Here is a 27,291-nt window from a genome sequence, read left to right as displayed (position 1 = left end):
TGCTACATAAAACATAGTCCAAAATGTGATAATTTTGGTGTCTGTCTTCTTTAGCATAGATTTCTTTTGTTTGTTCTAAACCATAAGCCCTCGGCCAAATTTTGCTTCCTCATTGTCCCATTTCTTGCTTTTTCTTCACTGTTTTGAGGCAGTTTAGCATCCTTTCAGCTCACCAGGATCAGTAGTTTAGGGCCAGGGCATATAACATCACTTTGGGGTTCTTGATATTATGGATGATATAGCTGTTTTCACAAACTCGTTCTCTAAGAGGGTAACTAAGTGTGGTACTTGATAGTAAGACTATGTGGCTCTTGCATCCTTAGGACTCCACATGTGCCTTTGGCAAGCAGGAAGAATCTTTGCTTTCAACAATGAGCCTGGCTCTGGGTCATATCTAATGTGTAAAAATTCAATCCTTCCTACTCTCTGGTGACCCAGACTCAGTACTGTCTTCTTTCAGACTCAGAGCACAAAGGCTCCATGACTTCAGCCTTCTTCCCTACTTGGAGTTTCTGATTCATGGAGACACCTATCTTATTTCTAAGCCTAGAAATATATTTCTGGTTTTCTTTTCACTTTGTGGTGGGAGCAAAGAATATATGACAAAGCAGAAATTTACGGCATTATTTTTACTAAAAAATCTTACCATAGAGTCCCATTTTTTCTTTTAATAAAAAATTAAAAATGGCATTTAACAGGATTATTATTTCCTCATTAGGTAGCCCACATAATAAAAACTATGTTCAAATTGAAGAATATTTCCTGTTCCTTAATTCCATTGGAACCATCATGACAGTTCATAAATAGGAAGACTCTTAAAGTCCTGGATGTGACTATCTTAGAAGATGAAAAAACAAAAGAAAATGCAGAGTAGGTGCTGTTTCAAGAAAGCAGACGTAGGCTTGTACTTGTTAATATCTGTTAATTGCTGAGGTGATTTCTTCCTGTGATTGCTCTGTTTTTAGGAACTAAAAGGAAAGCTCAGTATCCTTTGCTTCTGATGTGACCAACCTAAGGACATGTGTCTTCTGACATGATCCTCCTGATGGAGACAAACCTGGCCTTAGCCCCCACTTCTGATGTCAGGAGTAGGGAAGAGGGAATCATCCAGGTCCCAGGCCAGAGCTCTTGTCTGAGGCTTAGATAACAGCTTGGGACCTGACCTAATGGTTCAGCTGTATCCAAGCAGGCCACTGAGTTGAGCTGCCAGCAGCAGCCACCTGAGGCCCAGGAAGGATGTTTAGCATCACATCTACTAACTTAGTTCAAGTCTTCATCATTTCTTTTGTAGGAGAACAAGGTTTGCCATCACAAAACGTGTCTCTTTGGCACGAGGCTTTTTTAAGAAACAGAAGAATCAGGAAGAAACTTTGATCTTCCCCCTAACTGCATAAAAGAACTTAGATAGAGGACCTGTTCCTGGACTAGATTATCACCAGAGGGACTGGCAAAGAATATGGGCTGGAAGTGGTGAGGGAAACTTAGCAGGGCTTGGAGATCAGAGTCCTCTCTGCATCCTGTGGTCTCTTCAGGGCCCAGCAAACATTTGTTTATCAAACATCTGCTTTTCCATCTTCATGTACATTGCCTTCCTCCTCTTTTGTGGTCTCAAATCACCACCCCCAGCAACTTTTGTCTTTAGCTGAAGATAGTTTCTAAGGTGAAGGTTTTGGCCATTTCTGAGAATTCTTGCCTTCCTGGGTCTCTCCCATCTACACAATTGATTATATTTCAGTTTGGTTTTCCTTTGTTCATCTGTCTCACATCAATTTAATTCTTAGACCAGCCTGAAAAGCCTAGAAGGTTAAGTAAGAATTTCTTCCTCTCCAACACTTTCCTGGACTATTTAAACAACTTTCTAAATTATTCTTCCTGCCTCCAACCTCGCCTTAATTTTTCTTATCTCTGTTTAAAGGTTTTAAGTTTTCAGGCTACTTGATATTCTCACTTTTGTCAGTCTCTGTTTTAAATCTGTCACCTCCACCTCACTGATTTTTCCCCATCTGATCTTTTCTGTTTCTCCTTTGCTCTCAGCCTCTTGAGAAATTTTCTATTTAATGTCATTGGTATTAATTATATTTAGTGATCTTATACTGGATATTACACACTATGTTAAGGAGTTTATTTAAATTTTTTTTAATATAAAAAATTTGCATTATTTAATAGTATCCACCACTAAATCAGTAATCAACAGCCCACAAGCCAAATCTGGCCTGCCACATGTTTTTGTATGATTTCTGAGCAAGGAATGCTATTTACAGTTTAAAATGGTTGACAAAACCCAACAGAAGAATACTATTTCATGACACATGAAAATTATGTGAAATTCAAATTTTGGTGTTTTTAAATAAAGTTGCCTTAGAACACAGCCATGTTTATTTGTTTATGTATTATCTATGGCTGCTTTTCTGCTAACATAGTGGAGTTGAATCACTGTAACACAGACCATATGGTCCACAAAGCATAAAATATTTATTACCTAGGCCTTTACAGGAAAAGTTGGCTAACCAGTGGAATAGATTATAAATTAGAAAACTAGGAGAATGGAATTATCTGCCAAAGTCTACATTATGGTTCCCAGATTTCTCTGACTCTAAAGTTCATGTTTTGATCCACTATTCAAAATATCTGTGTGATAATTTGTCCATTCCAAGGCAAGATTCAGACCGTGTGCCTTGCAGCTCTGTGACAAGAAGGAGGTTTCCCCCAATCAAATTGCATTGTCATTCCTTTGTATAAGACCTGTCTTCATTCCTCGTGGTTTAAAGGTTAAGGTCTAAACACTTTTGTAAAGTATTCAAGGTTATTCCCAATATTTCTAGTGACCTTTCTCTTCATTTTCTGGAATCACAGATGCTTGCCATCTTCACTCTTGCAGTTCACAGGTGTGCCTGCTACGCACCTATGCCTGCATTTTTAAAAATCTATGGTTCACTTTAAGTCTGATTGTAACACTTTCCATTGTTTATCCATTTGGCAAATTTTCACTAAATTTTTCATCATTGTTTCTTCTGAGGTGCCTTCCCAATACTTCCTAAGAAGGCTGGGTAGTCTCTTACATAATTCTTTTATAGCACTTATCATATATTTGTAATGTTTTATTTATCTTTTCCACTATTGTATACCATCTTTGAGAGTGGGTATTTTATTTATTTCTCTGCCACCTAAGATGTGGCATAGAGAATGTAGACAATATATAAAGTAAAAACTCAGACATTATTTTTATTTATCATGGCTGAATTTGTATGCTCTGTGTATGTTCTGCAGTCGTGTCTCTAGGACTTTACAAACACAGGAGAAAGCAGTGTGTAAACGGGATTTCCCAACTTTCTAAGAAGCTGTTTTCATGTATTATTTTATCTCCTGAGAAACTACTCCTTCTTTCTAATGTGCCCATGAAATGCTGAAGGTTCTCAAACAGTTAAATATTAATCAGATGCCAGAGCCTAAGGGTTATGAAACTCTTGAACTAGCCAAATGACTTGTTTGTGCTGAATTTATTCTTTGCTATGTTCCTCAGCTTTCTCTGAGAGTGCCAGACTCAGAACAACTGTAGAGAAATATCAAAGGACTGCCCTAGGGCCAATTGCTTTGTCATTGCTTATTTCATGAAGACAAAGATCTAACACACAATAAATGACTGCAACAAATGTACCCTTTTATTCTCAACTTGTCAGCTATGGGAGCAGATCCTACAAATGTTTTGTAAACTTTTAAGAAACCTTCCCCTTAGAAAAATAAAGGTGGGGAAAATACATCATTAGCTGATAAATAATGGTAATTTTAGAGCTCAAAAGTAATCTTAGTTGTCCTGTATTTTAATCCTCTCTTTTTTAACAGAAGAAGCTGAAATCCAAATATCACTAATGTCCCAGAAATATTTGTACCAAAAAACCCAGTTCCTATAGCCTCAAACTATTATTGCTTTCAAAACTGGGCTGGTGTAATTAAGTATTTGAAAATGGAATAGAAGGTGAGAGACAATAAACCATCATTAATTAATTTTTACTCTTTAAATATTAATGCAAGTTTCCTCTTTCACTTAAGGGTGTAGAAAATTGCAATTCAATATTATCTCTCGACATCTAACAGTGAGAAGAAAAAGCCAAATAACGCATGAGACATCATTTTTCTTGAGTTTATCAGAGAGATGAGATTGCAAGGCAACCAAATGAACTAAATTCCAAAAATGAGCCCCTCTGGGACACCAGAGGGGGCACTGAAACTCTTTAACCTTTAGAAGGGCATGGCAGAAAGAAGGCGCACCATTAAGGCAGGAGAGAAGAAAGGAACTAACATTTTCCTGATTCATGCAGGCAGTGTGTGTGCATTTATGCTCAGTCATGTCTGACTCTGTGACCCCACGGACCATAGCCTGCCAGCCTCCTCTGTCCATGGAATTCTTCAGGCAAGAACATTGGAGTGGGTTGCCATTTCCTACTCCAGGGGATCTTCCCAACCCATGGATGGTTTATTGCTCTTGCAATTCCGACACTGGCAGGTAGATTCTTTCCCACTAGCATTTTCCGGGAAGTCCCTCCCATACATAAAAGATGGCTACATTCCTTGAGATACTTTATTTTCTTTTATTAACAATTGGCTGTTCCTACTATCTCCCCTTTGTTGCAAAACTCCTATATATCCTAGCTCCCCACTTGCCTCCTCGGAGCAGTTTTCTCAGGGTTACTTGAGATGCTGCCTCCGGAGCTTGACGTTCTCAATATGTCCCCTGAACAAAACTTAACTCTCAACTTTTAGGTTGTGCATATTTTTTTTAAGTTGACATGCTAAAACAATAATATTTTGAATGCAATTGGTTAAGTAAACTATGTTATTAAAATTTATTTTACCTTTTCAGAAAATTTCTTAATGTGTCTAGCAGAAATTTTAAAATTACATATGTGATAATTGGCTAGTGCTAGTCTAAACACTCCAATTAAAAGACAGAGATTTTCAGATTGGGGGAAAAAGCAGATCCAACTGTATGCTGCTTATAAGAAACCTATTTACCTATAAAGATGTAAGTAGGTTAAAGTATAAAGATGAAACAAGTATACTATGAAAATACTTAAAGAAAACTAAATGTCTATATTAATATCAGACAAAATACAATACAATATCAACACAAATCATTTGATCAGGGATAAAGGGGGACATTGCATACAGATAAGAAGGGTCAACCCATCAAGAAGACATGGTAATTCTAAAAGTATTTGCACCTAACAACATAACAACAGAGCTTGAAAATAGATAATGCATAAATTAAAAGAAGTGAAAGGCAAAATAAACAGATCCACATTCTCTGTCAATCACTGTTAGAACAAGTTGAAAGCAAATCATTAAGGATATAGAAGACTTGAACAACCAACTTGACCTAAACTGACGTTTATTAAAACATCACTCAACCAGTGCTCATGGAATGCATGACAAGATAGGCCTTTTGATTGAATTTGTGTAAGTGAAGAGGAACTAAAGAGCCTCTTGATGAGGGTGAAAGAGGAGAGTGAAAAAGCTGGCTTAAAACACGGCATTCAAAAAAACTAAGATCATGGCATCTGGTCCCATCACTTCATGGCAAATAGATGGGGAAAAAGTGGAAACTGACAGATTTTTTTTTCTTGGGCTCCAAAATCACTGCAGACAGTGACCACAGCCACAAAATCAAAAGACGCTTGCTCCTTGGAAGAAAAGCTACTACATACAAACTTAGACAAAAAGCAGAGACATCATTTTGCTGACAAAAGTCCATATAGTCAAAGCTATGGTTTTTCCAATAGTCATAAAAGGATATGATGGTTGGATTATAAAGAAGGCTAAGCACCGAAGAACTGATGCCTTCAAACTATGGAGCTGGAGAAGATTCTTGAGAATCCCTTGTACTGCAAGGCAATCAAACCAGTCAGTCCTAAAGGAAATCAACCCTGAATATTCATTGGAAGGACTGACGCTGAAGCTGAAGTTCCAGTTTTGGCCACTTGATGCAAAGAGCTGATTCATTGAAAAAGATCTCGATGCTGGGAAAAGACCCTGATGCTGAGGGCAGTAGGAAAAGGGGAAACAGAGGATGAGATAGTTGGATGGCATCAGTGACTCAGTGGACATGAGTTTGAGCAAACTCCAGGAGATAGTGAAGGACAGGGAAGCTGGCATGGTGCAGTTCACAGGGTCTCAAAGAGTCAGACATGACTCAGTGACTGAACAGCAACAAAGGTCTCTGACAGCAGCCTTTACTTAGATCAACAATAAGTTCTCTGCAAAATTGCCCAGTTTTTGGATAGTCAACAACACAGCCCCAGCCCACATATCAAAGAATAGCATCACAAAAGAAAACAGAAGATACTTGGAATAGAACTTACTTCATGTGCTAAAATATCAACAAGATATTTCAGAAGCCTTTCACCATTTCCTTACTTAAATTTCTTTGTGAACCATTAACTAAAAGCTGACTTTTCCAGCTTTGTCTAATCCAGAGTGGCTGAGCTCATGTTAATGAGTGTCAGGCCAGCAAAAGTCACTACAGCTTTATTTTTCTCTTTGTCTTAGCCCTTTCTCCCCCTGGCTCTTTTTCCTGTTACTTGCTTAACTAAATTGAATTAATATTTATCGATCACCAATTAAGCATAAGGGTTATGCTAGATGTTCCTTTGACATTATGAAGATGAGTAAAGCAGAGGGTTTCTGATTTCAAGGAGATATATTAGAGGCATTATGTACCTAGATCTGCTGCCTGGCTCTATTAGCTCCTAAGTCACTATTTCTGAAGCTTAAGATAATATTTCACCAGGCAAGTCCATTCTTTGATTCAGCGAGGTTATAGATTTGTTCATTATATCTTTAAACCTTGAAGGTCTTGGGTCTGTGCCATTCCTAATTTTTAGAACTCAGTACTGTTCCTGGTATTCTGCCAAGGGAAACTTTAATTAATTTTTGACAGACATGTTAGAAATGGGTTCTCTAGCTTGATTCTGCATTCTTGCTTCTTGGTGTTTCTCTTTCTTTTTACCCCAGTGTAAATATCACCATGTCCTTTTCCTTAACTGTGGCCAGAAAGATCACTTTCAGATGGCAATTAAAAGGTTGCAGTCACTGGAAAATTTGCACTGGGGAACAATGAACAGAAGGAACTTTGCTTAGACATTACATTGCTTAAGTGATAAACTCCACCATCTTATAGATAACGGTTGGTGATGGACAGGGAGGCCTGGCATGCTGCAGTCCATGGGGTCGCAAACAGTGACTGAACTGATAGGTAAGTTTTCATCTATACCCCAGCTTATGGGGCTTCTCTGTAGCTCTGCGGTAAAGAATCCGCCTGTCAACGCAGGAGACTCAGGCTCCATCCTTGGGTTGGGAAGATCCCCGAGAGGAGGAAATGGCCAGCCACTCCAGTATTCTTGCCCGGAAAATCCCATGGACAGAGGAGCCTGGTGGGCTACAGTCCACAACACAACTTAGCGACTAAATAACAACCTCAACTTATACGGTAGAATTGAATTTTACTTTGAGATTAGGTTTTAAAGCCAGAGAGTAAAGTGAAAATCATATACAGATAAAACCACTTCCAAAAACTTCTAACATCAGCATGACCTCTTAAGGCAGGCACTACTAAAGGTTAAGATGTCAATGACATTTTTTTTTTTCTCAGCTTTTCTCTTGGGCACTGGAAACATAGGCTATTTTCAGGCTGAGGTGGGAAAAAGCAACTAATAAATGATATTTTTTATTCTTTCTCAGCTAAAAATGTGTAATTGGAATTTGAGCCAGCTAAATATGAATATAAATTCTTTACTTCAAAAAGCAAGTTGCTTAACATAAGAATATATGTTCTAGGGGAAAAAAACTTAATTATGATCATACTATTAAATTATATAATAGCCAATTATATGGTCCAATCATGAATCTAAAATGGCCATTCAATCTCAAAATACACTATTGAGGTTGACTTTTTTGTTTAAAACACATTTATTTAAACAGAAGTTTACAATAAAATGTGATCAACTTCTGTGAGAAACTATATGCAAAGTGAAGTAGAACTTTGAACCTTGTCACTTGATTTGAAGGCTGTTGATCTTGCTGTTCTGGACTGACTCTGTGAGAACAGCAAGGGAATACACCCAACAAAGAAACACAGAGGATCATATTACATATGATGCTTACTTGTTAACACAGTGATTGATCTGGACGGCTTGGTAACCACATTTCCATTTACCACTACCAGAGTGATTATATAATATAGACCATGATAATTAGCCTTAAAGATAACGGGAGGAGGCAAAGTACTGTTGAATTCCTCAAATTCGAAGAAGTAATTTTTTGATTCACCAGTTATCTTCACAACATACACAGATGATGGACTCATGACATCTGAAGCTTCTAAAGAGACAGCGATGCTATTATCATCTCGGACAGTTACATGGAATGTGGTAGCATCCTGTTTAAGAAAATAGAGAAACAGAAAGTGAAGGTCAAGTTTCAGATTATATTCATTAAAATTATACTGAGATAATTTCCCCAAAACTAATGTTGTGACAAGCATTGCTTCCTGAAATAAGGTTACAAAGGTATTTTATATATATGTATATAAAAGTATATGTGGAAAATCAAAAAGAGGAATATTAGCCCTATTGTGGCTATTGATCTTCTTAGGCTTTTTTACTTTTAGCATTCTTCTGGATTGAAAAGCTACCTCCAATTCACGGATTGTGCCAAGCAGTAAACACAAAATAAAAACATCAAGGAACTGTGTAAAAAGAAATGAATGAAAATCATCTTGGCACTCAACTTTCAGAGAAGTCCTTGGTTTCACCTTTGTTGAAAAAGCTATCTGGTTTGAAGAAGCACCGTTTTACTTGGGAGGGAGCAGTCCTGCTGTAGTCCTAGGAAAATTCTAGAAGAATGTTTCAACGCAGTTATTTTCTCCTTGACATCTCACCTGCTAGTTCTGACAACTAAAAAAAAAATCAGGGCTGAGAAACCTTATAATCCTTCTCTTTAAATTTTAGCTGGTCCTCATTAAAAGAAACCATGATGCTCTTTGAAGAAGGGACCGGACTGAAAAGCTGTGGGCATTGATAGAAAAGTCAGCAGTTAATGCACTGAAAACTTTGCTCCAAGTCCCCTGGTAAATGTTTATGAGCAGTATTTGAAAACTCATTTGTGTAGTTGGTTTAAATATTCCTTCCTGATTCTTTCCCACACTCCACAGGCAGACTGGGACTTCCTTCTCTGATCTTGACAAGACTCCTGAACTTTGTAACATTTGCTGTTCTGTTTCACTTTTCCTTCTGGGTGTGTGTGATGTCCCAGACAAATTACTTCATTGCTCTGAGCCTCAGGTTTTTCTTCCATGAAAGTGGGACAGAAAAATTGCTGAAACTTGTCAAGGACTTAAAAGCATCCAGGTACCAAGGTAGGCAAGCTATAAACATACTCATCACATTTAAAATTCTGAGGGATCTCAGGAGACAGATATTATTTTTTTAATCTCTGCTTGTAGCTGAGAAAACTGAGATCCAGAAAGATTAAGTCACTTGATCCCGGTCACACATATAGTTCAGACTGTTAACCACTGATCTACACAACTATCTATCTAGCTTGATCATTCCACATCTCTTTGTCTTCTCCTCTTGACTTATTTTCCTAACATTGAGACTGACGCACAATATATAGCTGATAAGCATTTGTAAAATGAATGAAAGAAATGCTGATTACATTAACTATATGGGAGCCTGTTCCTCTTAGAATTAATCTGTTTATGATTTTGGTACCTCGCATAGTGTCAGCAGCCAAATCAAGCATGTGATACATCAATCTTTTAAAAGAAGATGTAAAAATATACTGATTTTTTCCTTCTTATTTAATTTTTTTAAAGAAACCTAGTTTTTAAAGGTCCTGGTACTTATAAAGAATTGGAGAAGGGCATGGCAACTCACTCCAGTATTGTTGCCTGGAGAATCCCATGGACAGAAGAGCCTGGTGGGCTACACTTGATAGGATCACAGAGTCAGACATGATGGAAGCGACTTAGCACCACTTATAAAGACTATCTGGCCATTAAGAGAAGTTTAATTCTATGTTAACATTTAGTAGACTTAATAGTGTTCATACCATCCCTACCACACTAGTTTGTAAGTCCTCTAGGGCAGAGATTGCATCTTATTTCTAGCTGTGTCTCCAGCTCTACGACCAGTATATGGCATATGCCAAATGGTTTGTGACCTGAATAGGCCTGGGAAAATTTCTTTAATATGGGATTGCCAGTAAAGATTTAATTTATTTTTAAAATATATTTATTTTATGTTAGTGAAATGGACTCCAAACAATAAATACAGTGTCACTTGCGTGTCTGTGTGTTAAGTCACTTTAGTCATGTCCGACTCTTTGTGATGATATGGACTATAGCCCATCAGGCTCCACAGTCCATGGGATTCTCCAGGCAAGAATACTGGAATGGGTTGCCATGTCCTCCTCCAGGGCATCTTCCCGACCCAGGGGTCAAATCCAGGTCTCTTATGTCTCCTGTATTGGCAGGCAGGTTCTTTACCACTAGCACCACCTGGGAAGCCCCCAGATTTGCTTTTAAAAAGATATTTGTCACAGCCTGTAGCACGTGGGATTTTAGTTCTGTAATGAAGGATGGAATCCACGCCCCCTGCAACAGAAGCATGGAGTTGTAACCACTGGACCACCAGGAAAGTCCCAGATCCCTTTGTTCACATTTGTCTCTCATCCTCTGATACATGTGCAGATTTTTAAAACTGAGTTCTGTACTTTTGGGATCAAATCTAAAACATGACCCATTCTCCATTGCCAGTGGTCAGGTGGAACATGAGGCTAATGAAAGCACTGAATATCCAATAGACCTGAAATCTGGTTTTTATACACTATTGATTACAGAAGCTGATTCACTAATTCAGAAAACAATAAGTTTACAGACATGGAATATGCAATTCCTAAGAATTCTTTGCTGTATGTTTTAACAGCCAGTAAACTGGAAGTGTTTGTGATAACGAAAAGAAGAATAAATAAACTCAATTTTGTACCGTGTTGAGGAAATATATGTCTCATGTGTCATGATGCTTTGTAGACAGTTACAGCTTCCAGGGAAAGGAACTAATCTTCCAAATGCTAACAACAGCTTTGAGGATGATTGTATCAGCCATGAAAATAAGCATTGGCCCATGTGCTCCCAGGTTGCCAAAAATAAATCAGGGTGGGCTAATCAGATTCAGTCAGTGGAACTAATGAGAAGAAGGCAGCAGGCCAAGTGCGATCTAGGCAGTGAGCCTAAAAGAAATGTCATCTATGCTATTTCTTTCTTCTCTGTCCTCTTTGCTCCAGCTTTTCCTGGAATCTATATTCAGGAGAAAATTCTGAATGTATGCTGCAGGCATGCTATCCTTGCTGAGAAGCAGGGCCAGAAAGAAGTGTTAGAAATAATCAAAATGGATCTGGTGCACTTAGGCAAAGCCAATGCTGATTTATTTGGTGGCTAGAAAGATATTTAAAACTTTTTTTTTTCCTTCTGAGACTGGTAATGCTATTGCTTGACTCTACAGTAAAAATATTTTCACTGAAGTGTCCTTTGCAGAACAAAGTTTAATATAGGAATTTCTCTGGTCCAGCACCCTCATTTCACACTTGAGAGAACAGTGGTGCAAATGTCAGGCAGATAGTCGATGTCAGAACAAGGTCTGGGATCCACACATTCTGGTGCCCCTTGGTATTCCTCTTTTCCTGAGCTAGAGGTACCTGGCTTGAGGCAGCAAAAAGGGGCCTGGGGGCTTGGCTTCAGCAAGGAAGGGGAGCCCAGGAGCCTGCTACCTGTTCCATAGCCAGTCTTGGGAGAGAAAAGCTACTGGAAATAGAGTGGGCAGCACTAAAGAGGAGAAAAACAATGGGGGATGAATCCCCTGGGATATGGGATAAGGATGTGACCTGGCCACAGGTCTGGACCCATCAGAAGTCCAAGAATCTCTTCTAGCATCCTTGACAAAAGTAGCAACTGTGGTGCATTGACCCGTCTCTCTGTCCCTTGATCTGGACGAAGCTTTGCACCGAGCATTATTATATATATTAAAAAGCTGAGACATTACTTTGCCAACAAAGGCCCATCTAGTCAAAGCTATGGTTTTTCCAGTAGTCATGTATGGATGTGAGAGTTGGACCATAAAGAAAGCTGAGCACCGAAGAACTGATACTTTTGAACTGTGGTGCTGGAGAAGACTCTTGAGAGTCCCTTGGACAGCAAGGAGATCTAACCAGTCCATCCTAAAGGAAATCAGTCCTGGGTGTTCATTGGAAGGAGTGATGCTGAAGCTGAAGCTCCAATACTTTGGCCACCTGATATGAAGAGCTGACTCATAGCAAAAGACCCTGATGCTGGGAAAGATTGAAGGCGGGAGGAGAAGGGGACAACAGAAGATAAGATGGTTGGATGGCCTTAGCAACTCAATGGATTTGAGTTTGAGCAAGCTCCGGGAGTTTCTGATGGACAGGGAAGCCTGGTGTGCTGTAGTCTATGGGGTTGTAAAGAGTTGGACATGACTGAGCAACTGAACTGAACTGATATATATATATGTATATACATACATATGTATATTTTCCTTTTATTCCTTACAACCATCTTTAGAAGTAAGTGTTATTGGTACTTCCCTAGTGGTCCAGTGGTTAAAAATCCACTTGCCAGATCTGAAAGAGACACGTGCACCCCAATGTTCATCGCAGCACTGTTTATAATAGCCAGGACATGGAAGCAACCCAGATGCCCATCAGCAGACGAATGGATGAGGAAGCTGTGGTACATATACACCATGGAATATTACTCAGCCATTAAAAAGAATTCATTTGAATCAGTTCTAATGAGATGGATGAAACTGGATCCCATTATACAGAGCGAAGTAAGCCAGAAAGATAAAGACCATTACAGTATACTAACACATATTTATGGAATTTAGAAAGATGGTAACAATAACCCTATATGCAAAACAGAAAAAGAGACTCAGATGTATAGAACTGACTTGTGGACTCTGGGAGAAGGCGAGGGTGGGATGTTTCAAGAGAACAGCATTGAAACATGTATATTATCTATAGTGAAACAGATCACCAGCCCAGGTTGGGTACATGAGACAAGTGCTCGGCCTGGTGCACTGGGAAGACCCAGAGGGATCGGGTGGAGAGGGAGGTGGGAGGGGGGACCGGGATGGGGAATACATGTAAATCCATGGCTAATTCATTTCAATGTATGACAAAAACTACTCTAATGATGTAAAGTAATTAGCCTCCAACTAATAAAAATTAATGAAAAAAAAAATCCACTTGCCAATGCAGGGGACCAGGGTTTGATCCCTGGCCTGGGAAGGTCTCATGCTGTGGAACAGCTCAACCTGTGTGCCATAACTACTGAGCCTGCATTCTAGAACCTGTGAGCTGCAACCAATGAAGCCACCACAACGAAAACCCCCAGCAACGCAGGAAAGAGTAGCCCCCACTTGCCGCAACTATAGAAAGCCCAAGTGCAGTCAAAAATAAATAAATAAGTAAATAGCTAATTAAAAAGGAAATCAGTGTTATTATTCCTATTTTACTCAGATAGATTAAATAATTTCCTCAAGAACACAGCAATGGACTTGGAATCAGAGGGTCTGAATTTCTATTCTTTTTGGGCAGAGTATTACCCTTGTGAACTTGGGAACTCCCAGGGATCTCTTAACTGTAGCTTCTTAATATATAAAATAGGGATAATTCCTGTAACTCATGGGATTTCTGTAAGGGTTAGATGGCTTTTACAAAAGTGCTAAAAGTGTAAAATCAATTAATATTAGCTGTATTTCAAAAATTATTGTGTTCATCAGCTATACTCCTATATAAAGTAAAACTTAATGAAATCAAACTGTACACTTTAAATATATACAATTTGTATCTGTTAATTATACCTCAATAAAGATGGTAAAAATAACCACCCATGACTGACTAAGCAAAATAGAGACATCTACTTTATAATTATTATTCCATTCCATTAAAGAGGAAAATGCAAGCTTCAAAAAATTTTAAAGTTGTAATTAACATCATTGACTAAAATTTTCCCAATAAGTTACCAAAAAAAAAAAAAAAAAAAAGGAATATCTTGGAAAGTTCCTGATGGTATTCTCTTGCATGATATAAACTTTTCATTCACTGGCTGTTCTATTTTTTTCTGTTTCAGCATGTCTTTCAAATTAATGAAGAAAATAAAGGTCATTCACACAAAGACCAGGAGATTAAAAAAAAAAAAAACTCCAGGATATCATTCCACCACCACATCAAATTCAAAATGTCACATTATAGATAACTTATTGACTGCTTGCATTTTAAAGACCATATAATGCAGATATCCCTACTGATGGATTCATGAAATTTGACATTGTTTTCTAAGTTTTATGAATATGTATAAAATTTTGGAGTTTGTAAAAAAGGTTGTGTTTTAGTTATGTCTTGAACCATTCAATGATCTTTAAACTATAGAGGTTCTGTAAAGAGTCACTTGACGAACTTCAAAACCCAGCCAAATTCAGCAATTATGTTCCCTGGAGGTTTTAATCACAGATCCCTGGAGAAACAGCATTTATTAATTCAACGACAAACATGAGCTAACTGCCAACGTGACGTCAGGCATAGTGCTACAGTGCTAGGTGTTAGTGAAAGAGAAGTGTGTAAGACAGGATACTTAAACTCCAGAAGCTCAGACTCCAGGGAGATGTGCATAGTTATAACCCAGCTTAAAATCATTAGTTAAAAACTTTGAAAAACTGGTTGATACCTGTTTTTCCTGCCTATCTGAAATCCCTACTTAGATTGTACCCTCTTCTCTGGTTCACTGCTTCTTCTCCATTAAAAAGCCAGTAAGGATGCTGATGGGGTTGCTGATTATGGTACCCAACTTCCAGGTCAAAGCACCCCAGGACTCAGTTTGGGTGAATCATAGTACCTATCCCCTCCCCATGAAGACAGTTACAGAGACATACACGTGGCCCAAGCCAGACAACCAAAATGCTTGCTCTGAAATGTTTTAACTAGAGTTAGTGAGAAGGAGCCCTTCTCTTCTGGTCTCTTGCGTGTGTGGATGCAGACCTGGGGAAGTCAGTGTCTGTAATTTCTGCCCCTTGAAGATAGTTGTTTGAGGCAGAATTTCTGATTTGTTCCAACGTCCCAGTCTCTGTCGTCATGAGGCCCACCCACTGTGCAGTTTGGTGACATGAATGAATAAATTCCAGCTTATAGCTTATGTTGTTTAAAGCTGGACTTCCAAAATTTGCAGCCAAAGGTCTTGAAAGAAGAATATTGTCCAGTATTATAGATGTGTAAAGAAGACAGCAATCCATTCTGTATCTCTGGATAGATATCAGGGAAGGTTTCAGGGTGAAAGTGATGCTTGAAAGCTCACTTTCAAGGAGTTCCCAGGGGTACAACGGCCAGAAAAGTCATCTGGAGAAGTGGGAAGACACGCCACAGTGCTCTGGGGTAGTTAGACAGTGGTAGGATGCTCATAAGACAGGCTAGAGAGCCCTAGCACAATTTGTGCCTTGTTAAGGAATCAGGACGTATTTTAGCCCAAAAGAAATTGTGAATGGTTTTAATGTAGAAAAGTGACATGATTAGACAGATCACAGGTTAGAAAGGCCGATATAGTTGGGAGGATGGACCAGTATAGTTAGGAATTGTCTGACTGGGCTTATCTAAGGCCAGGAGACAGTAAGGAAGATGTTGTAACAGTTCACGTAAGACCTGAGCAGTCTCCAAGCAAGTGCACCACATCTGCCCATGGTGACCCATCTGTGTGTTGTTCTTCTAGAAAATTACCAGTGCACCAGCTGGCAATCCAATCAATGATTAGTCTTATCAGAGGGCATTTTAGAGGGAGCACTTAAACAACTCTGCTGTGCTAAGGTTACCACATAGGAAATGATGGAATGCTCAATTCTTTTAAATAGTAATATCAATGGTATCTGGTGCTTACATAAGCACTTACGACCATAATTCTCTGCAGACATTATGTAATGCATCCAACTTAGACTCCTGGGAAACTCCGGTTCCTGGGAAACCTTTTCCAGCAAGATAGTCTTGGCGCAGTGGTAAAGAATCCACCTGCAACTCAGGAGACACGGGGGATGAGGAAGATCCCCTGGAGGAAGAAATGGCGATCCACTCCAGTATTCCGGCTTGGGAAATCCCATGGACAGAGGAGCCTGGCAGGCTAAAGTCCAGGGATTCACAGACAGTCAGACACAGCTGAGCACACACACTTTCCTTTCATTTCCTTCAGGAAGATCAGAGTCCTAGAGCTGCCCTGACAACTTCTTAGAATGATTCACAACTGTCTTTCAGAAATTGTCAGAGAACTTGGATGTTGGTCTCAAAGGCTAAGGATGGCCTCTCCCTAATCTTCCATTATTTATTCTGATTATTCTTCAGAAATGTTTTGAGCAACCAGCATATATTAGGAATTGTGCAAGATATTGGCGATATATCCAATTTGCGAGTAAAGAGAAAGACGGGCCTTATGTGACACTGTCCTCCCTAGAATTGTGTCTGACCAATAATCATAGCAGTGACAATGGCGATGATGATGACCATATTATAATAAAGAACATTAATTTATACAGTTTTTATCACGTCCTAGTAGAAGCTCATACAGCAGGTTGTTTTCTTTAAGCTTTTTATTTTGTATTGTGTTGTGGCCAGTTAACAATGTTACGATAGTTTCAGCTGCATAGCAGAGCAACTCAGCCATCCATATACATGTATCCATTTCTCCTCCAGACTCCCCCCATCCAGACTGCCATATAACATTGAGCAGACTTCCCTGTACTATACGGCAGCTCCTAGTTGGCTATCCATTTTAAATATAGTAGTATGTACATGTCGATCCCAAACTCCCTAACTATCCCTTCCCCCTGGCAACCTCATTAACTCATTCTCTAAGTCTGTGAGTCTCTTTCTGTTTCATAAGTTCATTTGTATCATTTCTCTGCAGATTCTACATGTAAAGGATGTCATATGATATTTCTCCTTCTCTGTCTGACTTAATTCATTCATCAAACATCAGGTCCTTGAAAATGGCTTTCTGGGTGCACATGTTTACAATTTGCTCTGTACTGACAGACTTCTTTATGTGGGTCTTAAATGTATCTTTGTGGTTGGAATATATCAGTTCTAACCAGGTGCCTGAGTCCACATTCATACTAATTCTGCCTTCCATGTTTTAACATGCTCAGATACAGCCATTTCTATCTTTGTGACTTCATAAGACAGAGCCCTCATTTCTTTGGCCTCTTACTTGGTAAAGGGGCCTAAACTCAAATGTCAGCCAGGTAATATAAATGTGTGAAGCAGTCAAGTATAAGAGGGTTGAATGATGGAATGGTTAGCAAATGGGGAGATGCAGGCATTGTCGTAAAGCATCATTAAAAAGCACCATTACAGCAAAGATAAAGATATACTGGCCAAAGAAAACACATTTGCTTGCCTCTAGGCAAACATAACATAAAGGTTATACTGGACTTTGGAATTGTGGATAAAGATGTATTATGTCAAACCTAATCGGTCATAAATAGAAAGTACATCTTTATCCATAATTCCAAAGTCTAGTATACCCTTTATTTTATGTTTGCCTAGGGGCAAACACATGTGTTTTCTTTGGCCAGTGTATCTTTATTTTGTTGTAATAGTGCTTTTTAATGACATAAATATACCACCATGTGTAAAATAGATAGCTAGTGGGAATCTGCTACATAGCACAGGGACCTCAGCTCAGTGCTCTGTGATGACCTCGATGGGCGGAGTGGGGGAAGGGGAAGGGAGGGATGTTCAAGGGGAAGGGGATATATGTATCCATATAGCTGATTCATGTTCTTGTACAGCAGAAACTAACACAACATTTTACTTTTTTTATGCTTTATGTTTTATTATTTAAAATATGTGTATATATGCGTGTGCCTACTAGTGTATCTATTATTTATTTATCTATTTATTTTCCCATTTATTTTTATTAGCTGGAGGCGAATTACAATATTGTAGTGGTTTTTGCCATACATTGACATGAATCAGCATGGATTTACAAGTGTTCCCCATCCCGATTCCCCCCTCCCGCCTCCCTCTCCATAACACAACATTTTAAAGCAACTATTCTCCAATTAAAAAAAGATATACCTTCTAGGATAATGCAATATCATGGAAGTCGAAGGAATACAGTGTCAAGAAGAAAGTGGTGGACAGTGGTGTCAGACGTGGCTAAATGATGAAGGGCAAGGACTGAAGAAAAGCCTTTAGATTTGGTCATCAAGAAGTTACTAGTGACATTTTAAAGGGCACATCCTTTACTAGTATAAAGTAATAAGAGCACAAAACAACTTTTAAGGAGTTAAAGAGTAAAACAAACTACATACCCACAGGATAGTTAAAATTTAAAAGACAAGCAAGTATTGACAACGATTCAGGCCTAGAGGTATTTTCATTCTCTGCTGGTGGTAGTGGAAATTAGCTTAAGCATTTAGGAAAACTGGCAATATCTACTAAAGCTGAATATTTAAATAACACACGACCCAGGAATTCTAGTTCTAGATATATGCTTAGCAGAAATGAATGCACACGTGTATGAGAATGTTCGTTTTAGCTTTGTTTTGGGGTTGTGATAAGTTTCTGGGTCCATGGACATTGATTATATTGTAAATAAACTAGTTACAAATAAAAAGTGCTATACCAAAATAATAAAAAGAAGAAACATTTGCAGTCCAGTCTCCCTCCATAGGCTACTGGATTATAGCCCTTGAATTTGTTGCACTGGCTATGTCTTTGATTAAATAGATTGTCTTTGCACTTTCAGCATTCAATCTTACTCTGTTTGCTCTGCCCGACCAGAGTGCAGAATGATAAGTCAATTTTTACCCATTAAACATTAATTTAAATAAATATGGATAATATTTCCTTAGCAAGTTGCCATGTGTGTGTGTCTATGAGTGACTAAAATGATATTTTATTATATATACTAATGCAGGAATTATTTCCTGACTCTTGATATGGACTTGGGGTAGAAGCTCTGTGGAACTCTTAATTTTGAAGATTAAAGCAAACACATTAATTTGAGGAAAGAATTCAATGTGGCATTTTTTAAAGTGTAAAGAAACTTACAGTGAAGAGATGTGCCAAGGTTGTATATAATGTGTAAGATAACAACAATAACAATTTTATGTTTTATATGTAACAATGATTTTATATTTTATAAAAAACTTCAAATAAATTTTCTCATTTGATCCTCAGAATCTTCCATTAAGTTATTACCTCATTTCACAGATGAACACACTGAGGCACAAAGAAATTAAAGTTTTTTAAGGCTATTCTACTGTTATGTGGAGGAGCTGCTGCTCAAAGCAATGCTTGAACTACAAGTCTTATGACTATTTTACCACAGTCCCCGTACTGTCAGATCCTGGAGCCAAAAAGATTTCCCAAATGTTAACTTCCATGAAAAGTGAAAGTGTTAGTCACTCCGTTGTGTCTGACTCTTTGTGACCCCGTGGACTGTACCCCCACAGGCTCCTCTGTCATGGAATCCTCCCGGCAAGAATACTGGAGCGGGCTGCCATTTCCTTCTCCAAGGGATCTTCCTGACCCAGGGATTGAACCCAGGTCCCCTGCATTGCAGGTGGGCTCTTTACCATTTAAGCCACTTACCTGTCCTTTAGTGAAAATGAGTCACTCAGTCATGTCCAACTCTTTGTGACCCCAAGGACAATACAGTCCATGGACTTCCCTAGGCCAGAATACTGGAGTGGGTAGCTGTTCCCTTCTCCAGGGGATCTTCCCAACCCAGGGATCAAACCCAGGTCTCCTGAACTGCAGGTGGATTCCTTACCAGCTGAGCCACAAAGGAAGCTCTGTGGCTGTCCTTAATTGGTGGTGAGCTCCCTCAGCACAAGCTATGACTTTTTCCTTTAGGTCATGCTTGAGACATGCTAAAAAGAAGTGTGACATCATGAAAAAAATCAGTTTGGGAGATAAAAAAGAAATGTTGGAGGTAGGCTGACCTGGGTTCAAATCTCAATTGAGTGATAGTCTCATTTTAATTCTTTGAAGCTTCTTTGCTTTGCTTCTCATAAATTATGGAAAAGCTAGAACCTATTATGATCAGATTTGGAGGGGGAAAACAAGATTATATGTGTGTATTACCCAGTTGAATACCAGATACTTAGGGCCTCCAAAAACAATAGCTAATTGTTGTTACATTATTTATGACCTAATTTTCTCCTTGATTCTTTTTACGTACCGCTCTTTGGGGTACGTAAATTTGATTTATTTTTACTTTCTTGGGAGATTACCAACAGGAATAGAATCATGGTCCTATTTAAGATTTACATAGATATAAAAATAATATATACATACATATGTGTATACATATGCATGTATGTGTGTGTGTGTGTGTGCGTGTGTACCTAAAAGGGAAAGTTTAGTTAGAAAATACAATGGACTACCTGGAATTTGGAAGGACTGATGCTGAAGCTGAAACTTCAATATTTTGGCCACCTGATGTGAAGAGCTGACTCACTAGAAAATACACTGATGCTGGGAAAGATTGAGGGCAGGGGGAGAAGGGAGCAGCAGACGATGCGACAGTTAGATAGCATCCCAATTCAATGGACAGGAACTTGAGCAAACTGTGGGAGATAGTGGAGGACAGAGGAGCCTGGCACGCTGTAGTCCACGGGATCGCAAAGAGACACAATTTAGTGACTAAATAACAACAACCTGGAATTTATTACTTTACCCATCAAATAATTATAGATAAAATGGCTCCAGAAAAGCACACATATATAATCTTAGTTATATATTTGAAAGTGAAAGTGAAGTCTCTCAGTTGTGTCCGACTCTTTGCGACCCCATGGACTGTAGCCTACCAGGCTCCTCCTTCCATGCGATTCTCCAGGCAAGTATACTGGAGTGGGTTGCCATTTCCTTCTTAGTTATAATCTTAGTTATATATTTAGGGACATGTAAATTTTAGCAGATGTATCTTCTTAGGACACTAACACCATGGTTCATAAATGGTTCCATAACCACTCTTTTGGTCTACTTATCAAATAATTAATATTACACCTTTTGGTGGCATCCTGAACAAGATTGGCCAGCATTTCTTTTTATATCACGCCTGTACGTGACAGCCTGAGCTAACCTGTTTGACTGAAGGTTACTATGGAAATGGTTTCTAAGACCTACTGTGTTGACAAGTTTAAATACCTGGGAAGCCATGCCTTGCTGATGATCCACTCAGGAGGAGGTGGCTCCACCATTCAGGAAGCCATGACATACATCTGTTCTCAACAATTCAAGGACCAGGCAATTTCTGCAAATGTGTGACATTCTTCTGGCTTAATATGTTATGAAAAATAGGGGTCCTTGACAGGTCAATTCTGCTAAACAAGTATTATTTTCATAACATGAAGCACTGACAATCATTATTTTGCCTGAATTTTTAAATTCCCCATCCCTCTTCTCTATTCTTGCCAGGATTTATAGGTTATAAGCATCAGAAAGATGCTTGTAAAAATGTAGCTGTCCCACTTATTGAAAGATAATGTGAAAGATGATGGTGCTAATCATTTTTTGTCAGTCTCTCAGTCATGTTTGACTCTTTGCAACCCCACAGACTGTAGCCCACCAGGCAACCTCTCCATGGGATTTTCCAGGGAAGAATACTGGAATGGGTTGCCATTTCCTTCTATGGCAACCCACTCCAGTATTCTTGTCTGGGAATTCCCATGGAGGGAAAAGCCTGGTGGGCTACAGTCTGAGGCTGCAAAGAGTTGGACATGACTGCAGCTACTAACACTTTTCTCCAGGGGATCTTCCTCACCCAGGGATCAAACCCGGGTCTGCTGCCTTACAGGCAGATTCTTTACCATCTAAGCCCCAGGGAAGCCCAAAGAGTGTTAGCTGCTCAGTCATGTCCTATTCTTTGCAACCCCATGGACTGTAGCACCCCACCCCCAAATCTGCCAGGCTCCTCTGCTCATGGAATTCTCCAGGCAAGAATCCTGGAGGGGGTTGCCATTCCCTTCTCCAGGGTATCTTCCCCACTCAGGGTTTGAACCCAGGTCTCCTGCATTGCAGGCAGATTCATTGCCATCTGAGCCACCAAGTAATATAAGAATTTAATGCTGAATGAAAAGAAGGTACGTTTTTGTAGGACATACAGTAAAAAGTTAAATACTTAAAATTTTTTTTTTACTGGAATTAGGTTGTTTTACGATTTTGTGTTAGTTTATCTTGTACAGCAAAATGAATCAGCTATCCATACACATATAGGTCCTCTTTGTCACCACAGAGCATTGAGCAGAGTTCCCTGTGATATACAGCAGGCTCTCATCAGTTATCTATTAATCATTTATTTTAGAGTGGTTGAATTCAGTCGAATTTCTCCACAGGCATGAAGTGTCTCTCCAACTGTGACAGCAGTTAATTATTAATAAATCCTGAGGACAGCTAACAAAGAGTGCCATCTGCTTACAAAACACACAGTTTACGGCAAATTTAGGTGGGATCCCTGTGACCTTCTGTAAGCATTGCCCTTTGACTCCCCTCCTCGTTGAGCTGTTAACATTGTCAACTGCAGAACTTCCAGACCTCTAAGGCAAATAGTTTTTTAGGCCCTCCACCACTACTGGGATTTTATGATTTTCTCAGAAGATGGATCCCCCCATGCCGGATAAATTAAAGCCCAGAAGTCAAGAATGACGTGCTATACTTTACACACATGCTTTGTTCCATGTGTATCTTCACACAGCTTTGAAAATTGAGTGTCTGCAGTATGCAGACAGGATGGTGAAGAAAAGAAATTTGGTCCTGGTGCCAAGTGTGTTTGGAGTCTATAGCAGAAAAGAAGAATTATACTCTTTTAGATAATTAAATAATTACAAGTGGAAAAGGCACTTTTGTAAAGAAGTGAATGATGATAAAAGAGGACCTAGCAATAGAATTACCCTAGAGAAAGCACGAGCCTTTTCAGGTAAGTACAAGCTATACTAAGAGCTGGACTGCTGATGAGTTGGAAAAAAAATACCATCTATGAAGAAGAGTGTATATGAAGATTTAGGGGCTGGCTAAAGCACAAGGTATTTGAGAAACCAGAATGACATCAGAATGTCCTGTAGTGGAGACTAGATCATGGTATACTTTGTAAGTCCTTCTAAAAAAACTGAGGTTTTCTGCTCAAGGCAGTGGAAAGTCACATATGGGTTATCAAGCAGATGAGTGAAACAATCAGATTTGCATTCTGCAACAGAAGCAAGACATTTATTATGTTAACTACTGGCTCTCAGATTCTTAGTGGGGGAACTTTTAATGAAAAAATGCTTGATAACGAACCACTTGGGACAGAAAGGAACACTTTAACAGTATGAACAGAGGAATCTAGGCAAACAAACAAAATCCCCCCAAAAGACAGCTAAGTTATTATTCAAATTACAAAGAAAAGAATGGTCTGTTCCAGAAAGAAAGGGGGACAGATAAGAGAGGGGTGAGTGAAAGTCACTCAGTTGTGTCCAACTCTTTGTGACGTCACAGACTGTAGCCTGCCAGCTCCTCTGTCCATGGGATTTTCCAGAATACTGGAGTAGGGAGGCATTCCCTCCTCCAGGGGATATTCCCAACCCCAGCACAGAACCCGGGTCTCCCGCACTGGAGGCAGGTTCTTTACTATCTGAGCCACCAGGCAAGCCCTGATAAGAGAGGAGGGGCTGGAAAAAATGAAGAGCCAGTGTGATGACGCGATTTTGGGGTATAGAAGGCACACAGTCAACAGAAGAGAATATACTTGGTGTTAATACTTCTTATGCATTACTTTGCTTAATCCTCTTAACAACCCTCTAAGATAAACATAATTTTATCTATCTTACAGTAGGAAGCGGAAATAATTTTGAATGGCTCTTTTACCAAGATCCTGCTAGCCTCATGTTAAGTGTTCATAACACCTATTTGAACCATTTGAGGTTAACGCTGTACATATTCATCTTCATTTCACAATGTTAACTTTAAATCGTCACCATTTCTTACTTTCCACTGAATGAATAATATGTTCGGCCATCGCTGATGCTATTTTGAATTACAAGAAGACTGGAACAACAATCTTATATTTAAGTTTTATAAATGAAGCTCAAAAATAGCTTTGTCTTTGGGAACAGCTGTAAAAAGACAGTATGCAATTTACTACGCCAAATGAAAGGATCCCATTCTTTGAGAAAGGATGGCATTTCTATAAGTCATGCTGTGGTATTTGGTGAGGAAATATCATTACTTTTACTTGACATACTGCACTTGTTGTTAATTGGCATTTCATCATTAAATAGCTTCTTATCGCCCTGTACAAGATGTAATTGAAAAGGTGACAAAAATAGAAATGTTGCATCCTTGAAATAATTTTAAAGGTGGTTTTTACCATTAGAACATTTCGATGGGACAGAAATGATTGGTAAAGGTAAAACTTTTTCATAGTATTCTGTATAGAAATGTTCAAATCTTTTTCTATATCTTTGATTACTATTTTAGTTTCTGTTCCTAAAGGCAACAGCTGTTATTGGTGGCCTGATACAAGTACCTCATGCCAATTTGCAATAATCTACACAATTTATTTTAAACAAAATATCTTTAGTAACAAAACCTGGTGGGCTACAGTCCATGGAGTCTCAAAGAATTGGACATGACTGAGCACGTGTACACACACACACACAGCCTGAATTGAAGTCATAGCATTAAAGTTTATTAGGTTGTAGCTGACTGTGAGATCTATATGACTTTTTTGTACAAGTTAATATCATGTGCTTTAAGTTTTAAAACACAACTTTTCTTTCTTGAATACCCTGAAATATAATACTTATCCAATACTTTGGCTACCTGATGCTAAGAGCTAACTCATTTGAAAAGACCCCGATGCTGGGAAAGATTGAGGGCAGGAGGAGAAGGGGACGACAGAGGATGAGATGGTTGGATGGCATCACTGACTCAATGGACATGGGTTTGGGTGGACTCCAGGAGCTGGTAATGAACAGGGAGGCCTGGCGTGCTGTGGTTCATGGGGTCGCAAAGAGTCAGACACAACTGAGCAACTGAACTGAACTGATTCAATATTAATTTTCTATTTGCTAACTACTCTTTTTTTTTTTTTTTAAAAGCCATTTATTTTAAAAAACTGGTTTGTCAAATCACATACACGAGCAGATACACAACTACCAAAGTGGCCCTGTAATAGACACCAGTGGGGCGTTCACCACACAGTACCTGAAAAATACAGCTAAAAAAAGAGGAGTCTGTGGAGTATTTCGCCTCAGATACTGGACTCCCTGTTGAATGGCTTTAAGTTAGCGAATAGTGAGTGAGAGGTAGAGTCCCAAGTATAATCGCTGATGCCTCAGGGCTCCATTGAAAAACAAAACAAAACAAAAAACCATTTCCCCCTCAGCAAAAGGGAAGCCTATCCTATTTTTTTTTCCTTTGTGAAAAACGGAAGCCAAGTTTCTCTTCTCAAATGGCTCAGCATTCCCAATAAAAGTGTTGTGTGGTGACCTAGGTATTGTGCTTCTTGAGCCACCTAATTCTCTTCACCTTCAGATTCAGACTCTTCTTCTGCATTTTGTAACCATTCCACAAATTTCTTCATCTGGTCAAGGAAAACACTTTTGCCTTTGGCAACATGTGCTTCTTTGTACCACTTCAATATAGCTTCTTCACTCAGCACATCAGCTTTGTAAAAGAGAACCACAATCTTCTGAAAGTCTTTCATGAAATGGATGTTGTCGTAACAGTATTCCTGAACCTTCTGCAGAAGGATCAGCTCTGACTGGCCTTGGGAACTGAACACAGCCAGGAGTGGAGCGTATTGCTTTAGGTGTTTGAGGGCCTGCTCCGCCACGAGTTCTTCCTTCTTGTTCCATTCCACAGCGTTCATTATACAGGTCCACAGAAGTCCAATCACTGCCGTTTCCAGAAGATCATTCCTTTTCATTTCTTCTTTAACATAGAGAACCACCTCCTTGATCGGGCATTCCTGAGAAAGACACTCCTGGAGTTCCTTCTGCAGCTCCTTCCTGGTGCCCAGGGACTGCTGGACTCGGAGGAAGTCGGAGAGCTCCTTCAGGCCTGCGTCAGTGAAGTATTTAGCAAAATGATCCACACTCTGTCTGTTAACTGGAAAGAGTTCAAGCAGCCTTTTGTCTAAGTTGGCTTTTCTCAAAGAGGAGGTAACAGAGTTGGCATCCTTTTCTGCCATCCATGCTTTAAAAAGTTTGACAGCAAATGAGGCCGCAATGCCTTCTTTGACCAAGCTGTCAGTGAAGAGACTGGTGAGGATGGTGGCAGGCAGGGTACCACTGCCCAGCAGGATCCCCGACAGCATTGCCAACTTTGTCTGCTCTGTTTCGGAAAAGGCTTTAAGGAAGAGGAGAAGCTTTTTCATTTCATCCTCAAATGCTTTTTCCAAATACTTATATCTCCTGATGAGTTTGTTGAAGACCTGAGCATAGTTTCGGATGGTTTCATGATCTTCATTTGCTGAAAACACACAGTGGTTGGTCATCTTGGTCTTGTCACCATCATCTATGCGTGTCCCTCCAGGGGCGAGCATACTGCCAGCCACCAGGATATCGAAGAGTGTGTCTGCATAGCGACGATAATCTAATCTTGAGCCTGTAGAGTCCAGAAACTTGGCTACAGCTTCAAGGTCATCACCAGCTTCATTAAGCCCCTGGACAAGTGTATCCCTGAAGACTGTGGGTTCGAATTTCTCTTTTTCATCCCTTTTCCGAGTTTTGAACCGCTGGCCTGTTAGCACTGGCTTCTGATGCTTATTCATAAAATTTCTGTCCGAGGAGGTAGCGGCGACGCGCGAGGCTGGGGGCTGCGGCGATCCCGGCAGCGGCGGTGGCAGAAGCGGCAGTGGTGGTGGCAGACAATGGAGGAGTGAAGGACAGACACATTGACATCGACACACGGAGCTCGGCGCACGCTAACTACTCTTTTTATTTCCTCCTTCTTGAATAATATTCCATGTCTCCCTTCTTCTCTACCTACCCTCCTCCCGCCCCACAGTTTTTCTTCCCCTTCAAGTTGCTGCTCACCATCTGTCTTGTGCTATGTTTGGTTAGTTCTGTGTATAAATTTCCTGTAGATTTTAACCTCCTAAAGGCAGAGAATCAGGCATCACTTACTATCTATCACAGAATCTAACACAGTACTTTACTATTTGGAACTTAATAAATATTTATCAATTGA

The 27,291-nt window shown here is 39.4% G+C and overlaps 1 protein-coding gene and 1 pseudogene across 3 annotated transcripts in view; both read right to left on the bottom strand.

Moving 5' to 3' along the window:
* The window catches only part of PTPRO (protein tyrosine phosphatase receptor type O), a 263,949-nt gene that overhangs the window by 104,891 nt on the left and 131,767 nt on the right, over positions 1-27,291 (bottom strand). For 2 of the 3 annotated variants that reach the window (XM_070453671.1, XM_070453672.1), the window contains exon 2: positions 8,158-8,431. The exons of the other annotated variant lie outside the window; for it this stretch is intronic. In XM_070453671.1, the coding sequence (XP_070309772.1) occupies positions 8,158-8,431 (274 nt within the window). The remainder of the gene's footprint in view (positions 1-8,157; positions 8,432-27,291) is intronic. 3 annotated transcript variants of the gene reach the window in all.
* On the bottom strand, positions 25,177-26,958 carry LOC139030602 (eIF5-mimic protein 1 pseudogene; annotated as a pseudogene).

The sequence above is a fragment of the Odocoileus virginianus genome, chromosome 23, assembly GCF_023699985.2.
Source record: "Odocoileus virginianus isolate 20LAN1187 ecotype Illinois chromosome 23, Ovbor_1.2, whole genome shotgun sequence".
In the NCBI taxonomy this organism is placed as follows: Eukaryota; Metazoa; Chordata; class Mammalia; order Artiodactyla; family Cervidae; genus Odocoileus; species Odocoileus virginianus.
This window is presented reverse-complemented; position numbering and strand designations above follow the sequence as displayed.